We start from the raw sequence: 18,689 nt of genomic DNA, 5'->3' as shown, positions 1-18,689 counted from the left end.
TGATTGTCTGGTTGTTTGTGAGATTTTTGGGGGGTGGGATGGGGTTCTTTGGTTTTGTTTTGCAATTTTTTTCCAGCCTCATAGTTTGCACTGATGTGATCTACCTGATGCTGAACTCCCAGGAGTCAAGCCTGCCTTCCCTAGACCTCCCACAGCCTGCTCCCACAGCCCCTCCTTCCCCCCCAGCCTCCTCCACTTCCCTCTGCTGCTGCTTTACATTCTGTATCTCAGCCTTAAAGAGTTTCTCCATGCTCATTAAAAACGTGCTGGGTAGTCTTCCACCAGGCCTGTAGTTGGATTATTTTAAGGATAAAAACGGCTGACAAAGAGAAGCAAGGACCAGGATGGAATAGAGCAACTGTAAAGCACTGCTCCTCGTTCTTTGTTTTATTGCCTCCTTAAAACCCTTCAGCTCTGGAAAGCAATCTGCAGATTCAGTGCAATCCCTGTCCAACTACCACTGGCATTTTTCACAGAACTAGAACAAAAAATTTCCCAATTTGTATGGAAACACAAAAGACCCCGAATAGCCAAAGCAATCTTGAGAACGAAAAATGGAGCTGGAGGAATCAGGCTCCCTGACTTCAGACTATACTACAAAGCTACAGTAATCAAGACAGTATGGTACTGGCACAAAAACAGAAATATAGATCAATGGAACAGGATAGAAAGCCCGGAGATAAACCCGCGCACATATGGTCACCTTATCTTTGATAAAGGAGGCAAGAATACACAGTGGAGAAAAGACGGCCTCTTCAATAAGTGGTGCTGGGAAAACTGGGCAGGTACATGTAAAAGTATGAGATTAGAACACTCCCTAACACCATACACAAAAATAAGCTCAAAATGGATTAAAGACCTAAATGTAAGGCCAGAAACTATCAAACTCTTAGAGGAAAACATAGGCAGAACACTCTATGACATCAATCACAGCAAGATCCTTTTTGACCCACCTCCTAGAGAAATGGAAATATAAACAAATGGGACCTAATGAAACTTAAAAGCTTTTGCACAGCAAAGGAAGCCATAAACAAGACCAAAAGACAACCCTCAGAATGGAAGAAAATATTTGCAAATGAAGCAACTGACAAAGGATTAATCTCCAAAATTTACAAGCAGCTCATGCAGCTCAATAACAAAAAAACAACCCGATCCAAAAATGGGCAGAAGACCTAAATAGACATTTCTCCAAAGAAGATATACAGATTGCCAACAAACACATGAAAGAATGCTCAACATCATTAATCATTAGAGACATGCAAATCAAAACTACAATGAGATATCATCTCACACCAGTCAGAATGGCCATCATCAAAAAATCTAGAAACAATAAATGCTGGAGAGGGTGTGGAGAAAAGGGAACACTCTTGCACTGTTGGTGGGAATGTAAATTGATACAGCCACTTTGGAGAAAGTATGGAGGCTCCTTAAAAAACTACAAATAGAACTACCATACGACCCAGCAATCCCACTACTAGGCATATACCCTGAGCAAACCATAATTCAAAAAGAGTCATGTAGTCCGCCTGCTGATGCAGGGGACACGGGTTCGTGCCCTGGTCCGGGAAGATGCCGCGGAGCGGCTGGGCCCATGAGCCATGGCCGCTGAGCCTGCGCGTCCGGAGCCTGTGCTCTGCAATGGGAGAGGCCACAACAGCAAGAGGCCTGTGTACCACAAAAAAAAAAAAAAAAAAGAGTCATGTACCAAAATGTTCATTGCAGCTCTATTTATAATAGCCAGGACATGGAAGCAGCAACCTAAGTGTCCATCAACAGATGAATGGATAAAGAAGATGTGGCACATATATACAGTGGAATATTACTCAGCCATAAAAAGAAACAAAATTGAGTTATTTGTAGTGAGGTGGATGGACCTAGAGTCTGTCATACAGAGTGAAGTAAGTCAGAGAAAAACAAATACCGTATGCTAACACATATATATGGAATCTAAGAAAAAAACAAAACAAAACAAAAAAGGTCATGAAGAACCTAGGGGTAAGATGGGAATAAAGACACAGACCTACTAGAGAATGGACTTGAGGACACAGGGAGGGGGAAGGGTAAGCCGTGACAAAGTGAGAGAGTGGCGTGGACATACATACACTACCAAACGTAAAATAGATAGCTAGTAGGAAGCAGCCGCATAGCACAGGGAGATCAGCTAGGTGGTTTGTGACCACCTAGAGGGGTGGGATAGGGAGGGTGGGAGGGAGGGAGACGCAAGAGGGAAGAGATCTGGGAACATATGTATAACTGATTCACTTTGTTATAAAGCAGAAACTAACACATCATTGTAAAGCAATTATACTCCAATAAAGATGTTAAAAACAAAACAAAACAAAAAAACCCTTCAGGCAGGTGCAAGCCCACAAGGGGCAGTGGCTGGAGCTGGCACCCCAGGAGGCACGCAGCTCCGGAGCCTCCGCCTGCCCACGTGAGGAGCTGTCAGCTCCAGCCCCGCTCTGTCACAAGCTTGTTGATCATATGAAAATTCTAGAAACGGGTCCCTTGACAAGACATCTAAACATGTTGGGACTGGATTTGTGGGGGCTGTACACGTGGTGACGTAATGAAATTCCAGATTCAAGTGGATGAAAAGAGGACGAGCGTGGACGCCAGGTTTAAGATTTGGCTGTGGCTCCGATTGCCTCCAGTCGGTGAGCCACCCCGTGGGTAAAAGGGAACCGGCGGAGGAAGACTTGACCATCAAAACACGGACATAGGTACTTCCCTGGTGGCGCAGTGGTTGAGAATCCACCTGCCAATGCAGGGGACACGGGTTCGAGCCCTGGTCCGGGAAGATCCCACATGCCGCGGAGCAACTAAGCCCGTGCGCCACAGCTACTGAGCCTGCGCTCTAGAGCCCGTGCACAACTACTGAGCCTGTGCTCTAGAGCCCGCAAGCCACAACTACTGAAGCCTGTACGCCTAGAGCCTGTGCTCCGCAACAAGAGAAGCCACCGCAATGAGAAGACCGCGCACCGCAACGAAGAGTAGCCCCCGCTCGCCGCAACTAGAGAAAGCCCGCGCGCAGCAACGAAGACCCAACGCAACCAAAAATAAATAAGTTAATTAAAAAAAAAAAACAAAAACACGGGCATAGCCAAGGAACTCTCCTTCCTCCTGTGGCTGCACTGTTCCCTGCTGGCTGAAGGTGCAGCCCAGGCCGCCCCGGCGGATGACACAGGGAAACAAGAACCCAAGGGGGCAGAGGCGGAGAAGAAAGGAGCCCTTGGTGAAGCAGCCTCTGCCAGGTCGTATCAGCTGTTTTCTTCCCCTCTCCCACAGTAAAAGAGCTATGGGATACACACATGTGCTGTTCACAGTGTGGCTCAAATGCCAGCAAAATACAGTTTAATTGTTCTGAATCCTGTGGTTTCTTTCAGCCCACATTTATCACCTTAACCCAGTTCATGTATATTTTGAATTATGTATATGATCTCAAAACTGAAATCAATAATGAAGTCTCAAGTCTGGTAGTCCACAAAGTGCACGAATATCTGATTTCGCCTGAATCTATTTTGGGGAAGATTACCAATAGAATGTCTTGGTCTAATGATTTGATAGAACCAATTATTGTACATAAAACATATTTGCATATAAGTAAAAAATAAAAGAATGTAAGACAAAAAAATAAATAAACCCCCTTTCAGAGACTGATATTGTTCATATCCCAAACCAGTAAAATGGTGAAAGTACTATGCACTTGTTTTAGAAAACATTTTTTTGTACTTAAGTATCTATGTGAAAGCAATCTTCATATCAAAAATGCAGCATTTATTCTTTCAACCTAGCCAGATGTATTCTCTACCCTTTTTCAGGAGGCAAAGGTTACTTTGGTCCCTTTCCAATTGTATCTTGGTTTCATTACAGTATGCCTAACTAATGGCCTCGTAACTTCATTTGGGACCGGGACTGATCTTTCTGCAGACGCTTGTTATGCCACTCTTAATCCGTACTCCCCCTACCTTTTTAGATGACTTGATTTCTGGTTAATAAGACTAAAGTCCTGTAAAAGAAAAAAAGAAAAAGCAAAAAAACAGCTGGTAACGTTTTTTGCATCTGGGATGCCATACAATGAGAAAGATGTAGCAATGAGAATATCTACTTTTGTATTTCCTGACCAGCCTGCTCCCACTGGTCTTTGTAGCAAATGGAATGATTTCCTTCGTTTTTTAATACAGGAAACAAATTTGTGCTTACGGGAGAAAAATTCGTTTGCCGGCAGCCCTGCAGTGAATCTTACGGGAGTGATGAAGTAGTGCATTCACAGAAGGTTTAGGGAAAGCCTTCACTGGTTTTCAAGGGGATCCTCGTAGATCCTTGTAGAATTACGTAATTGGAACCCTGAAGAATAGGCACCACTGGCCTTTATTATTCTAAATACGTATAAGTGGTTTCATAGACTGGGAGGTCTAGCCTTAGAAAGGAGGGTATTTTCAGGGGCTCAGCCTCCAGGCCCGGTGGGGTGCCGTGGCCTCTGGACCTCTGTCTCCCCTCTCCAGAGCTACATGGAGGTCAGCTGTCCTGGGAGTTTTAAAAATCTTTTTAGGTCAGACCAATCTGTAAGATTAAAAAAAAGCGTTACGATACCTCTTATATTATGGTGATGGGGTGTGATTTCACAAGGTCTTGCTAATAATCTCAAACCCCTGTGTTCTTCAGAAGAGCAGAGGACTAGAAAAAGTTCTCCAAAAATCATGTAACCAATCATCCTGCCCAGCCTGACTCTAGCAATGCAGGAGATAATTATCCTATCTTAATAATTTATAAACTCAGTAGCATGTATCAGCATAAAACCAACCAATTAGCCCAAAATATCTAACATTACTTTTATTGCCTGTTAGGGTTCTGTTTCATTCTGTTTTAACTCAGGTGCCATAACAGCAGAGATACATTTAATCTTCAAACACATGACGGTAATCATTAACACCTATATGGTGTTTTAAGGTTTACAAATAATATTTGCATAACTTATTTGAATTTCTTGGCAACCCATGAGATAAGGTGGTATTATTCTCCCCATTTTACAAAGTGGGAAAGTAAGTTTGAAAAATATTCTCTAAGATCACATAGCTAATAAGTAAAGCTGAGAGTGGTATCCAAGTTTTCTGGCTCCAAGAACAAGAATACTAGCTACCATTTTTTTTAAAGATGTTATTTTATTTTATTTTTAATGTTTATTTATTTATTTGGCTGTGTCGGGTCCCGGTTGTGGCACACGGGCTCTTTGTCACGGGCTCCTCTAGTTGTGGTATGTGGGCTCCAGAACGTGCAGGCTCAGTGGTCACGGCACACGGGCTCAGTTGCCCCGCGGCATATAGGGATCTTAGTTTCCTGACCAGGGATCGAACCTGCGTCCCCTGCATTGGAAGGTGGATTCTTAACCACTGGACCACCAGGGAAGTCCTGATACTAGCTTCCATTTACTGAGGGCTCACTATATACCAAATGCTTTGTATACATGCTCTCTAATCCTTACAACGGTCCTCTTAGGAAACTAGTATCTCTCTCTTGCCGTGAGACTACTGAACCTCAGAGATGTTAACCGGTTTGCTGAGAGGGAGAATTCCAGCCCAGGTCTGTAGGACTTCACACTGCACACATTCCCATTATTACCCACACTGCCCTATATCTTTTTAATTTATTAGGGATTTATCAGTTTGTAAACCTAGTGGTTTAACTGTACTTGATTCTGGTTAGCGGAGGCTTTGTTAACTTGAGAGATGAGATGTGTAACGAAGCCATTCTTAACGAGTTCCTTTGTCAGTAACACTCATCAGAACTGTATTGAGAAATAAAGGTGCATACCTTCAAGAAGCTTAGCTTCAGTCAGAGAGAGAGACAAGGAAACTAATGATAGACTAGGTAACTTCCTCTAAGTGTAGGGATCACCCCGAGTTACAGCTATGTCTTTATTATTGAAATAAATGGAAATTAACAATTCTACCGTCAGAATTAAGGCTATATAGATGGCAATAGGAGCTAGTATCAGAAAAGCTTAAGGCAAAGCTTAGAATGTAGGCTAGAAGGAAAAGGAGAGTCTGGGGAGGGGGCTAGGGCAAAGTCCAGAACCCAGCTGGGGATCTGGAACTCCATGAGTAGTTGAGAACGGAGAGGGTCTAGCAATCAGACGTCAGAGCAAGGCAAAAGGTCAGACACAAATGAACAGCTGGGATCTGAGCCTAACAGATAATAAAAAGAACAAGGCAACCATAACAGGTCACAGCAGGAAGGGGCCCAAGGCCAAGTTCTAGAGATGTGCAGGGGGCTGAGGAAGCCATGCCAAGTAAGAACAGATGCAGCCCATCAGTTCCTAGACGGCACTGACAACCAGGCTCAGCCCGAGCTTCAGGTGGGGGCCAGTACCGGCGTATCTGAAGGAAGGGAAGAGCAGTTTCTGGCACAAAGAACTAGACTCTCCCTACCTGTTTTCCACTGAAGTGCACCTCCTTCCATCAAAACCCTTCACAAAAGCAGGCTAACAATGAGAACTGACTGGTATGTTTGCCACTGTATATCGTGCCAATTTTCACCCCTTCTCAGCTGAAGTTGCTCATCAACAGTGAGATGGCAAGAAGGTGGGCTCAGAAGAGAGGAAAAGAAAGCTTGGGAAACCAAAAATCTGGATAATCTGCACGAAATAAACACTTCCTTCCTTCTATCTCTCCATTTATTCATTTATTTATCATTCAGTAACATTTAGTGAGTCCCTCCTAAATGTATTGAGGCAGAAATTGTGGAAGAGATAAAGAAAAAAGAAGTTATCTTATGGTTTAGGATTTTTCAAGACCTTGAATCACTTTCGTCCCATGCCCATTTGTCACAGAGCACTCAATCTTATCCAGAAACATCTGATAAAGTTCAGGCAACCTGATCAAAGCCTGTGGGAATCTGAGTGTCTTACATCTGAGTGTCTCCATCTATCGAACCAGCAAGCTAGCATGACTCAAGTAGCGGTGTGAAGAAGCTGGATTTGGCCAGACTTTCCCTGTACAACTTGCCTGACTAAACAACTTGCTCTAAGGAGCATCCAATCGATCAAAAAAAAAAAAAAAAAAGGTAGTTTGGAGTTAGCTACTGCTAGTAGTTTATCATTACTTAAGTATTTCATGACCTCTCTTTTATAGTAGTTAACTGCAGAATTTTACATATAAATTATGAATCTTTGGAATCTTGTCAAGTTTATAAGTAGCTTCCTTCTTCTCTAGGCAGGTCTTAATTCAAAATGTAAGTAGGGACTTCCCTGATGGTGCAGTGGTTAAGAACCCGCCTGCCAATGCAGGGGACATGGGTTCGAGCCCTGGTCCAGGAAGATCCCACATGACGCGGAGCAAGTAAGCCCGTGTGCCACAACTACTGAGCCTGCGCGCCTAGATCCTGTGCTCCACAACAAGAGAAGTCATGACAATGAGAAGCCCGTGCACCACAACGAAGAGTAGCCCCCGCTCACCACAACTAGAGAAAGCCCGCACACAGCAACGAAGACCCACAGTCAAAAATAAATAATAAATAAATAAATTTATAAAATAAATAAATGTAACTAACATGCCTGCAAAAACACTACTGAAAGGCCCCTTCTCGTCAGCACAATATTTAATTTAAACATTAGGCGATCGTCGTTTCAAGTGTGGTTAGGCTTGAAGGCAGCCCTCTGCTGTGTGTTGTGAAGACTGAAAGCTTAGACTATAGCTCTTTATTGGTTGTAATCGCTTAGCCATTGCACAACATCCTGGAACAACTGTTTGGTGAATGAAAGGATAATCCAAAGCAGAGATAAAAAAACATTTCCAAACCACATTTCAAAATAGCTCCTTTGTGTCAACTAGATGCATGTCTGCAGAGGGAGTTTTTGCAAGGACAGGTGGATAGTGTAGGCCTTTACAATAATTACATCACCATCTGGTACTATCTTTATGGCAAAGCATTCTGATGTACTGAGTTCTACATATGTGGTATTACAGAGTCATGGAGCTCAATGGTGGAACTGTGAGCCTGGCAGCCTTCATAAACCCAAAGACTGCTGCAACAGATTACTTTGAGAAATGGCTTTGAAGCATATCTGTGAAACTTACGATCTTACGAGTACTGGCATTTTTTTCTTTGAGGTATCACTTTACACTTCAGTTTTTCTTGGTAGAGTATTTTTCAGAGACTTCTCTTAAGAGGCTATGTTGGGAATTTCTATTCCTTATTTGAGTTCCAGGAATTGTGCCTTTCCTGCCCTCCGTCCAAACTGGAAGGCATAAACCGTGGGAAAAAGCGTCTTTACAACTGTGTTGAGTAAGTGATCTAACTTGGTTTATTAAGCGTATTCAGGAAGACTTCCACGTCCATGTAATCCTCTATTAATTTTCCAAGCTACAACAGTTTTTAAATGAGCTTCTGGATTCTGCTGCAAAAGCAGGGGTGAGAGGCAAGCCCAAACAAAGGCTGATAAGGTAGGAAGGTGACGCAAACGCCTTAGCTTCTCCCTGTTCAGATCAGGTTCTCCCTTTCCAATATTTACTCTTCCTCAACGGGGAAAAGGGAGAGAGAGAAATAGAAAAACCAGGCATATAAACAGCTTTGTGGGATTTACTTGACTGAGGTTCTAAAGAGTACGCATTTGTGCAGTTCTGTTCTAGGCACTGTAAGTGTTGACCAAAGAGACAGCCTCTACCCTGGTAAACTTCGTCCATCTCAGTTCTGCCTGGGCAGGATGTTGGTGCTAATTTTAGACCCAGGGACCAAGATGCACAAAGGACAAGTATCATAAAGCACTTTTGGAGCCAGAAACAGATTTAAGTTCCTTGACTCACTGCTGCTCTTACCCCAGAGCACATGGTCGTACCCAAGTGAGCTGCCGTCAAGAACTGGTGCCTTCAGGAGACAATTGCTCGAAATTGGTAGCTATAAGCCACTTCACTGAGAAAGCGTGGGGTCTTAGATGCTTTAAGAAATAACTGACAGAGACCTAAGTGAGCCAGGCTCTTCTGTGTCAGAGAGCTTTTAGGTCAGTCCTTTAGACTGACCCTCTTCAGTCTTGCTTTTTCCCTGTCTCAAGAAAGATAAGAATCCTAAGGAAAAGATCTGCCCATGTCAAGTAGCTAACAGAGAGTAGAGCCCTTTCCCTCATCGTCTACCTCTGGCCAGTGTTTATCAAAACAAGGTTATCAAATGCCCTGTTAAAATCCCTTGGGTTGCTTGTTAAACATGCAGATTCCCAGAACTTCCTCCCGTACCTCATAGACACTGCTGCAAGAGGCAGGAGGCTGGCTTTGTGACAAGCATCCCAGGGGGTTCCCCCTGCACACTCAGTGGACCTTGGACCCCTGTTTTGGACCAAACTTCCCAAACATGGCATCCAGATCATCTGGATAACCTGGGGAGACTTTTTGAAATCATAATTACTAAAGTAGTACACATAAAAAGTAGAAACAATATACCAACACACTAAATAAAATTAGAAGCTGTCCCCCTTCTTGTCACCGTTTGGTGTTATTCTTCCAGACTTTTATCCTATGCATGCATATATTTTGTTTTAAGGAAGTTAGTTAGGGTCATATCATGTAGATTGCTCTGCAGCTTGTTTTCCCAGCTTGATTTTGGTTTTATACAGAATATAAAATAGACTTGCTTACAAATCTATCCCATTCATTAACACAAGGGTCACCACTCAGATGCCTACCAGGGTTCGGCAGACAACATAAATGAGTTTAGTGGACATGGCTTGGAACTGCAGAAAACTGGGGGTTTTCCATTTAATGGAATTAGAAGCTACCCAACTATAGCCAAATGCTGCCATTTGGGAATGTGGGCCCAGAGTTGCCAAATCTTCAGGAGTAGCAAGAAATCTGAATTTGTTTAATGTGTAACCTCCAGATTTTAAAATACTGGTAAATAATTCAAATTAAATACTAGATGAACCATCTAAAATGTCTAATCCAGACACTGATCTCAAGCCACCCTTTGAAACCTCTGTTGCAGTGTATACATAATGTTCCACGGTACATCATACTTATTTTAAAACCTGTCTTGTTTTTAACTAACAGAATACAAAATGCTATATTGCTGGACACTTAGGCTGTGACATTACAGCTGCTACAATGGACATTCTTGTCTGTGTCTTTGTGTGCTTGTAAAAATAATTCTAGAAGACTCAAAATTGCCCTGGAAAAGGTTGTACCAATTTACAATCCTATTAACAGTACATGAGGGCGTCCTTTTCTGGGGCACTCTAAGCAGATTCCCATGTGCCATCCCAGAGATCAGATGCAGTAGGTCTGGGATTGTATATTTTCTCAAACTCCCAGATGATTCTGATGATCAGTGAGTTTGGAACCACTGTCTTGGATTATTAACAAGTTGTTTGGGATGAATTCCAGTCAATTATAAAGGAATCATAAATACTTTCATCTGCCTTTCTGTTTTAGGCTGTTACCTCTGATTATTGCCCTCTATGAAAACACCAAAGGGCTCTGCTGCTGCTGTTGCAGGCACTTCAGTCAGAGCAGGACAGTAAATAAACCAACTCAGGAACCTTCGAGCAGCCTTTATTGGCACAGCCTCAGAAAAGGCGTGGTAGTCATTTCTGAGCAAAAACCTGTAGCCCAGCAAGGTCTGCAGTGCTGTGTTTAACACGCCACTGAACCAGAAAGTTTCAGTTCCTGAAACAGACGCCCCAAGTCACTAAGAGGCTCCAAAATCAATAGGTCAAGCCCTGCTGCTCTGTTGAGACCTGAAAGGCAAAAAATCGTCCTGGATGTGCATCCTGGTTATAGGATGACTGAAACGGTGGGGAACAGTATCAGTATCAAGTTTTCTCAGCTTGACTCCAGATCACTCCCCCACTACAAGGAAGATGTGTTTCAGCCGTGGCACTGAAGTCTCCACTCCATCCTGTGTTTGCCTAAGCAGCTTCTGCCTAGGACGAGTGGTGGTCATAGGACATGATCATCAGGATGGTAGAGCTCACTCATCAGGCGGTAGATGTAGGAAGGTGCATTCCCACCAATGTTGGAGATAAAGAGGGTAATGAGCTCTGGGGGAACGTAGTCAAACACAGGGCAATGAACACTGACTTTCTCCAAGATGTCCCCTGAAAGGTAATCACATGAGCGAAAGATAAAACCAAGGCTCCTGTTCTAATAATTAAGTATCTTATAGATTCTAGGCTCAGTAATGCAAGTACACTCGCCACCCCAAGGAAGGGAAACTGCAGCAACATACAAACCAGAAGAGATGACTTCAGTTCATGATACACCCTATGCTTATAACTGTCTAATGCCTTTCCATAGATAACCCTTAGAATAATAGTCAAATTTGGGATTGCAACCTTCAAGATCTGGCCCCTCGCCACCACACTACACTAATTATAGTTCATATTACTCTCTCTCTTGCTCATTACTCTCTAGCCACATGGCCATCTTCTTCCAACTGGCTAAGCATGTACCTAAATCAGGCCCTTTGCACCAACACCTGGAAAACTCTTTCCTTCATCTTCACATAGCAGGCTGTATTCCTTCAGGACTCAGCTGAAATGCCATCTCATTAAGTCCCTTCCCCGGACTAAGGTAGTCCCCTCGTCACTTTCCATCTCATCCTTCGTATTTGTTTTCTTCCTAAAACATCCCATGACCTGACATATTCTTGTCTGTCTTTTGCAACATAATGTAAACTCTGGGGGAGCAGGGCCTATCTATGTTATTCACTGTTATATCCCTAGTGCCTGAAATAGTGTTGGATACACAGTGGGTACTCAATAGTCATAAATATTTCTTGAAAGAATGAATGTTTGGATAAATGGTGAAGTTATTCAATTTCCAAGAAGAATCAGCACCCCGAGTACTATGCTTTGCTCCAGGAGGGTGTTAAAGCCCATGCGAACTGTTGACGAGGCAGCAGGCTCACTGAGCAAAGCTGCCTTCAGAATACGTGAGAGAAATGGACCCCAACACACAAAGGTGTCCAGGCTAGAGGCGAGTTTCAGAAGTAACATTTCAGAGCCTGCTTTCTTTGGCAGTCACGTTACCAAAATGACTCCCTGCAGCAGCCGAAAACAAGAACATTTTCTCATTGGGTTGTCGCCTGTGTCTCAAAGAACTTTCAAGGCCAAACCCAGTCAGTGCTGGGTGATCCAACCCGCCATGGCCCCAATAACGCAGCTAAAATATATTAGTTTTAGAAGAAAATGAACATGGATTAGATCAGGACCCCGAGCACCCTAAGCTGCTAAAGAGAACAGTCCCCACAAGAAGTATGATAAAAAAAACACAACCTGACGGCATTCAATCCCATTGGCCACCAAAACCCAAAGACCGCAACACACATACACAAAAACCCAAAACACACAAGCGCGTGTGCCACATACATTCAAGCAACTTCTGTACCTTCTGTGAAAGGCAGGACTTCTTCAGGAGCCACAAACTTGTGAAATGAATCTTCTTCATTGGGGAACTGGAAAAGAATTAGGGAAAAAGAAAAAAAAATGAATTAGGGAAAAAGAAAAAAGAAAAAAAAAAGAGAGTGTCAGCTCACCTGACACTTCCACTTTTAGGTATACACCCAAGAGAAATAAAAAACATACATCCACAGACATTTGATTACAAAGGCTTACAGCAGCATTATTCACAAAAGCCAAAAGGCAGAAATAACTCAGATGCTTATCAACAGATGAATGGATAATTAAATTGTGGTATATCCACGCAATGGAATACTATTCGGCCACAAAAAGGAACAAAGTACTGTGCTACAACTCGGATGAAGCCCCAAAACATTATGCTAAGTGAAAGAAATCAGAAACAAAAGGGTCCATGTTGTATGACTCCTTTTATGTGAAATATCAAAAATAAGCAAATCCATAGAGACAGAAAGCAGATTAGCCGTTACTAGGAGATGGGGAGAAGGAGGAATAGGGAGTGATTACTCAATAGGTACAGAGTGTTTTTCTGGGATGATGAAAAAGTTTTGAAACTAGAGAGTGGTAGTTGCACAATGCTGTGAATGTAGTAAATGCCACTGAACTATACAACTTTAAATGGTTAATTGTATGTTATGTGAATTTCACCTCAATTTTTAAAAAAGTAGACACCTATAGATAGGCTGATATGTTCAAAGCAAGTAGTTTCTATCACTGGTGAAATTGCTCTTCACTTTGTAACTTCCTGTATTCAGGCTACAGAGGACAGTCCCTGGAACAAATAAAACCAATTCTATGTTTCTAGTTTCAACTTACTTGGCATTTTCAGAAATGGTGTCAGCGAGTGGTGGCAATGTAAACAAAGGGCCTTCCCCAACTGCGTATTGTCCTGACCTTACAATTTTGACTTCCTGAAGCTGACAGGTTGTAACTATCAATGGCTTTTCCTGGATCAAGACTTCTGTGGCTTTTTCCAGCCTCCACTGGGTCTAATCCATTGAGTAAATGCAGACAAAGAGAAGCCCCAGAGTGAGAAGGTTGAAGGCCCACAGTTCAGACCTACACCTTGACTTCCTTCTGTTGGCTAGAGACAGACGAGAGAGCAGATGGAGACAGACAGACATACCTGTGGGGAAAGCTTGAACATAGGTGCACAGACGATGAGTGGGGTGGAATGGTGTTTTGCTGCCAGTGCTAGAGTATGAGTTCCTGTCACAGCTCTCAGGGCACCGTTGGCCAGGATGGTCTTTGTGCCAATGATCACCTTTGGGACAGGAAAGAAAATGTTAGCCATCCTAGGAATAGAGCCCTAAACAGGCCATTGGGCACAAGAGCCGGAATGCTCAGCCTCAGTCTTGGTGTACTGGGAGGTCACACGCTGGTACACCCAAGGGAAAGGGAGTCTAGGCTCAGACCACAAGTTCTAGCATAAAAGTGGGCTCGCAAGGGAAGAATGAACATAGTACAGGACAGGAAACTGCAATATCTACTGTTCTTAGCCCTGTCTTTCCTGGAAATCTATCTTTCATACCTCCTGAGAAGCAGGGAGCCTTTCTTCCACCATCCACCACCGCCAAGCTCTCTGAGCAGAAGTGAGCAGCCCTTTACCAGATCCCTAGCAGCTGACACACCTACCTTAGTCCCACTTAATTCTTTTCAATGCTTTAAACAAAATGAGGCTCCTCCAAGTGAGGAATAATGATTCAGATAAAGGGGGAAACAAAATCAGTTAATAGATTAAAAAGGCCCATGTATATATTTTTAAAAGGTGCTAGAAACTTTCCTCCCTTCTCATGGATATTGGGGGTGGGGTGGGGGTGGAGAACCAACATTTTAGAAGTATAATCTTCATGAATTCGACACACTATAACCCAAATACACCCACCTTGTTGACTCTTGACATAACAGCAAAAATGGCAGCATCCGTCATGACAGTCGTCTCAATACCTGTTTTGGACAAATTGACTGCCATCTCATGACCCTGCAATAGGAGAGAAAGGCTGATGCTGGGAGGAAGAGTGAGAGAGAATGAAAACGCTCTGGGGATTCTGTGATACTGGGCATATCCAGTGCGCAATTTCCAACAGATAACTAACTCATCTGGTAGGTATTCTCTGGGAAGCAGGAGGAAGCCCAGGGGACTCTAATAAATGTTTATTACTCCCCAACAGCACTAGGACAGCCACAAAACTGGAAATATGACTTTCTTGCATAATCCAGCAGAGCTGACAAGACAGATCCTAGCTCATTATTTTACTGCATCCTTACATACTTGCTTTTTTGGAGACCTATTATTTACCTAAAGATTGAGTGAGGTTAGACCAAGCATCAGTCACCCTCAAGGTAATTTACCCTATTTTGATTCCTAAAACAACCAATATTTATATTTTTCTTGGGCCTAGCAGCTCACCCAACTTTCTTATTTTTTTTTTCTTTTTTTACCCAGTTCTATGAAAACATTTATTGAGCCTTTATTTTACAGAAGTGAATACCGCTGACTCTCTCAAGGAGTTTTTAGGAGAGGCATATATATATATAAAGCTTTATATATATATATATATATATATATATATATATATATAAAACTCTAACATGCAGTAATAGATATAATAATAGAGGTACTGAAGTAGGAAGTAGTATAGAGCTAGAATTGATTCATTTACTATTGAAAGGGTTGGGGAGAAGGGGGAGAAGAACAGCCGTGAAAAACAGTTTCCCAGAGGAGATAATATCTAAACTGGGTCTTAAAGGTTAAAAACAAAGGTTTCATTCTTTATATGGTATGAAAAATATGTCACCCAACTTTCCTAAACCAATGTTTAAGAATGTTAACAGGATGAACTTGAAAATTCCCTTAGCGTTTTACTTTGTCTTCTCACTGTGCCTTGCTTATCAATTCAAAGATGGCATGGAGCCCACCTACCCCTCCTTTATTCTCTCCTTATTTTAAATTTTTCTTAGCAACTCCAGCAGTCCCCATACCTGACAGAAAGGTGCACACTCTGCCACGATGACATGGAATTTCCTCTTTCGGGCAGCCTCTTTGAGGAAGGCCTCCACTGTTCGGGAGAAGCCAATGGTCATGATCACCTCATTGGAGTGGATGTGCTCCAGAGCCTGGGCTGCGATGTTCTCCGTTGTCCCTTCTGCAAGAAGCCAGTTTTTCAAGAAAAATATGACACTGCTATGCTACAACACAGACAGACACTACAGAAAACAGAAAGGGATGTGCACCCTTCTCTAGACTGCCCACCTAGCAGACCCTGGTAACACGTGGTCAATGGACTTAATGTGGAATGTCACCTTTCCTTAAAAGCCCTGCTCCTCCACGATCTTCCATCTCCCAAGTTCTCAGCCTACCCTCTTGCCCAGCAGCACCCCTATTCATCAACTTACTCCCCGTGCCCCTGCCGGGTCCCAACACCAGCTCTTTACAATTGACTTTGAAGACAATGAATTTAGGCAAGAAATGGTCCAATTTGGGAAATTCTAAAGTGCTGAGCGTGGGGTAAACAGAGCTTCCCCCAAAAGAACTCCTCCTCCAAAAGGTGGCCACAACACCTCCAACTGACAGGGAGGCCACAGTAGAAAAACTGGGGGGGGTGGATTTGGAAGCAGCAGCTCAGTGCACAGACAGACTCGGCTTCTTCCTAGCCTGGGAACACTGACTGCAATAAGTATCTACAGTTCTCCCGAGTCACATAGACAAGGTGGGTGGAGGTGGCCTGTGTGTATGTGTATGTGTATGTATATGTGTATGTGTGTCTGTATAAAAATTCAAGAGGAAGTTTAGTGAAGGAGGGTCTATCAACTGTGGTTTTCCGGGGTTCATCTTCTTTAAAATAAAAATAAAGCTCTTCCCAAATAGAGTCTCCACCACAGCGGATCTGCAGTCGATAAGGGGTTAGTCTGTAAGGAAATGTAAAGAGGGTTATCTTAGTCTGCCACCTATTCCAACCCTTCCTAATCAGGATGAGGGCAAACTTCCGAGAACCAGAGGACTGGTAATCTCCCATCTCTGCTGATGACAACTTCCAGGGTCTTCTGTTCCCTCATCTGCCTGCCACCTGTCTGTAAGGAAATGTAAAGAGGGTTATCTTAGTCTGCCACCTATTCCAACCCTTCCTAATCAGGATGAGGGCAAACTTCCGAGAACCAGAGGACTGGTAATCTCCCATCTCTGCTGATGACAACTTCCAGGGTCTTCTGTTCCCTCATCTGCCTGCCACCTGTCCTGTCCACCTAGGGATCAGGACTCACCCAGTTCCACAAGCAGCTCATTAATTGCTTCAATGATGTTGGACTGGAGTTGAGCATAATGGGAGCGGAAATCCTCGCTCAGGCCCCCGGATGTCAAGAGTTTGTGCAGGGACTCCTGCTGATCGCTCTCGTCGCTGCGTCCGTGGAGTCTATGGAGGCAACAAGACCCAAAGAGGGAGGTGGGGAAGAGATGTGGTCATTAAGGTAACAACAGCTGCTCAGCTCCAATAAAGGCTCCATGTAAAAAGCGTCACTGGGTCCAACCCCCGGCCCAGGACGTGGGCCTGACCTGCCATACTCCTCCCGGATAATCCTCAGCACTCTCCGCACCATGTTGCCCACAGTGGTCTCTGAGGGTTGAGCGGCCGTCATCCTCCGGCCTTCTCTGCGGATCAATTCCATCAGCTCCCCTGTCGTCCAAAGAGAGAGGGTAAGCGCGGCAAGGGCGCGGTGGGGCCTGGGCGACTTTCCGCCCGGGGATCGGAAACGGAAAGTGGCGAGGGAGGCGATGGAGCTAGGCCTGCCTCACCTGCATTGCTCCAGCGGTGGTCCGTGATGATCCGGCGCAGCAGCCCCAGGGTCTCCCGGGCCGTGTCCTCGGAGCTGTGCCGACCGCCGCCCCGCTTCAGTGCCTCTACGAAACTCTCGATCCTCTCGGACAACTCCGAGCCCTTGGCCTCAGCCCCCGGCATCTCGAAAAAACCCGCCTCGCCGGCGGAATCCACACCTGCACGACCCCCAGACTTGCACTTCCGGGGCAGGAGAGGTCGGCTTCCGCTCTGCGAGGAAGACTCCAGTTTGGGAGACGGCAGGGCCACGCCCCTCGCTGCCACATCCCGCCCCCCCACCTGCCAGAGCCAATCAGAGACTTGGAGCTCGAGTTGTTCAGTTACGGCCGAGCGTCCGCGCGCCTCCGAGGTTGGAGGACCGGAAGTGACCTTTCTTGCCTCCTCAGACGCTGAAGACCTTGCAAGTGAGGCCTCAAGAGGGTGGCTAGACCAGTTGTGGAAACAGCCAGTCTGAACGTCCCCCACCACTACCCGAGGCTACGCTGGAGAAGTTGCCGCCCTCTTTCCCGGTCCGTCAGCTCCGGTGACGGCCCAGCCTCCAGACACAGACGCTCAGAGTGTGCGTCCAGGGTCAGCTACCCCATGGGCCGACGCCCCATTATAATGCTGTTATAATGCTGTTACTGGTTCGTTTGCGCCTCTGTCTCTCTAATAGATTGAGCTCCCTGACGGCAGGGACAATATATATATTGTTTGTTTGTTTGCCTTTGCCCTTTCCTTTTAAACGTCTAGCACGCATAATGTAAGAGGAATCGGGGATGAGGAGATCGAATACCCACCAATAAGGAGATTCAAAGTGGGAGTTAATATGGGAGCAAAGATGATATCCTTCCATCTGGACAGACTACAGAGACTAGAGAGTATAACATAACACCAAGAGCTACCATTTACCTAAAGCTTACTAGGTGTTGGACACTGTGTGTGAATTGTCTCATCTAATGCATCTCTGTGAGGTAGGTCCTCTTATCCTCATTTTACAGATCAGGAAACAGAGCCACAGAACTTAAGCAGTTAGTAAGGGGATGCGTTTATATTTAAATCCAGGTGTGTCTGAACCCAAAGTCTGTGTGTAATGAGAATCTCTAATTATTTCCTTAAGATAAATTCTTAGAAGTGAAGTCCTTGGGCACACACATTTCTAAGACTGTTGTTACAGTTGACAAATTGCCCTCCAAAAAAATATATCAATACGAAAATCAGACAAAGATAGTACAAGAAAAGAAAATTGCAGACCAGTGTCCCTCATGAATGCAGATACAAAGATCTGCAACAAATTATTAGCAAACCAAATCCATCAATACATAAAAGATTAATGTATAATTATCAAGTAGAATTTAAACCTGGAATGCAAAGCTATTTTAATATTCAAAAATCAATTTGAGAAACCATATTAATATTCTGAAAAGTAAAACCTCAGGATCATATCAATTGATGCAAGAAGCATTTGACAAAAATCAACA

The 18,689-nt window shown here is 44.0% G+C and overlaps 1 protein-coding gene across 4 annotated transcripts in view; it reads right to left on the bottom strand.

Annotated features, from left to right (window-relative positions):
* The window catches only part of EIF2B2 (eukaryotic translation initiation factor 2B subunit beta), a 47,058-nt gene extending 29,611 nt beyond the window's left edge, over positions 1-17,447 (bottom strand). Inside the window, exons 1-8 of one of the 4 annotated variants that reach the window (XM_022576536.3) lie at positions 17,190-17,445; positions 16,950-17,070; positions 16,661-16,809; positions 15,383-15,546; positions 14,286-14,381; positions 13,527-13,664; positions 12,372-12,438; positions 3,969-4,009 (exon numbers count right to left, since the gene is read on the bottom strand). In XM_022576536.3, coding sequence (XP_022432244.1) covers positions 4,002-4,009; positions 12,372-12,438; positions 13,527-13,664; positions 14,286-14,381; positions 15,383-15,546; positions 16,661-16,809; positions 16,950-17,070; positions 17,190-17,352 — 906 coding nt within the window. In that variant the 5' untranslated portion in view covers positions 17,353-17,445 and the 3' untranslated portion in view covers positions 3,969-4,001. The other 3 variants (XM_022576534.2, XM_089907976.1, XM_022576535.3) reach the window with 3 other exon arrangements.
* Positions 17,448-18,689: the final 1,242 nt, after the last annotated feature.

The sequence above is a fragment of the Delphinapterus leucas genome, chromosome 2 (genome assembly GCF_059928025.1).
Source record: "Delphinapterus leucas isolate spDelLeu-1000000601 "Yukka" chromosome 2, BTC_Dleu_Yukka2, whole genome shotgun sequence".
NCBI lineage: Eukaryota > Metazoa > Chordata > Mammalia > Artiodactyla > Monodontidae > Delphinapterus > Delphinapterus leucas.
This window is presented reverse-complemented; position numbering and strand designations above follow the sequence as displayed.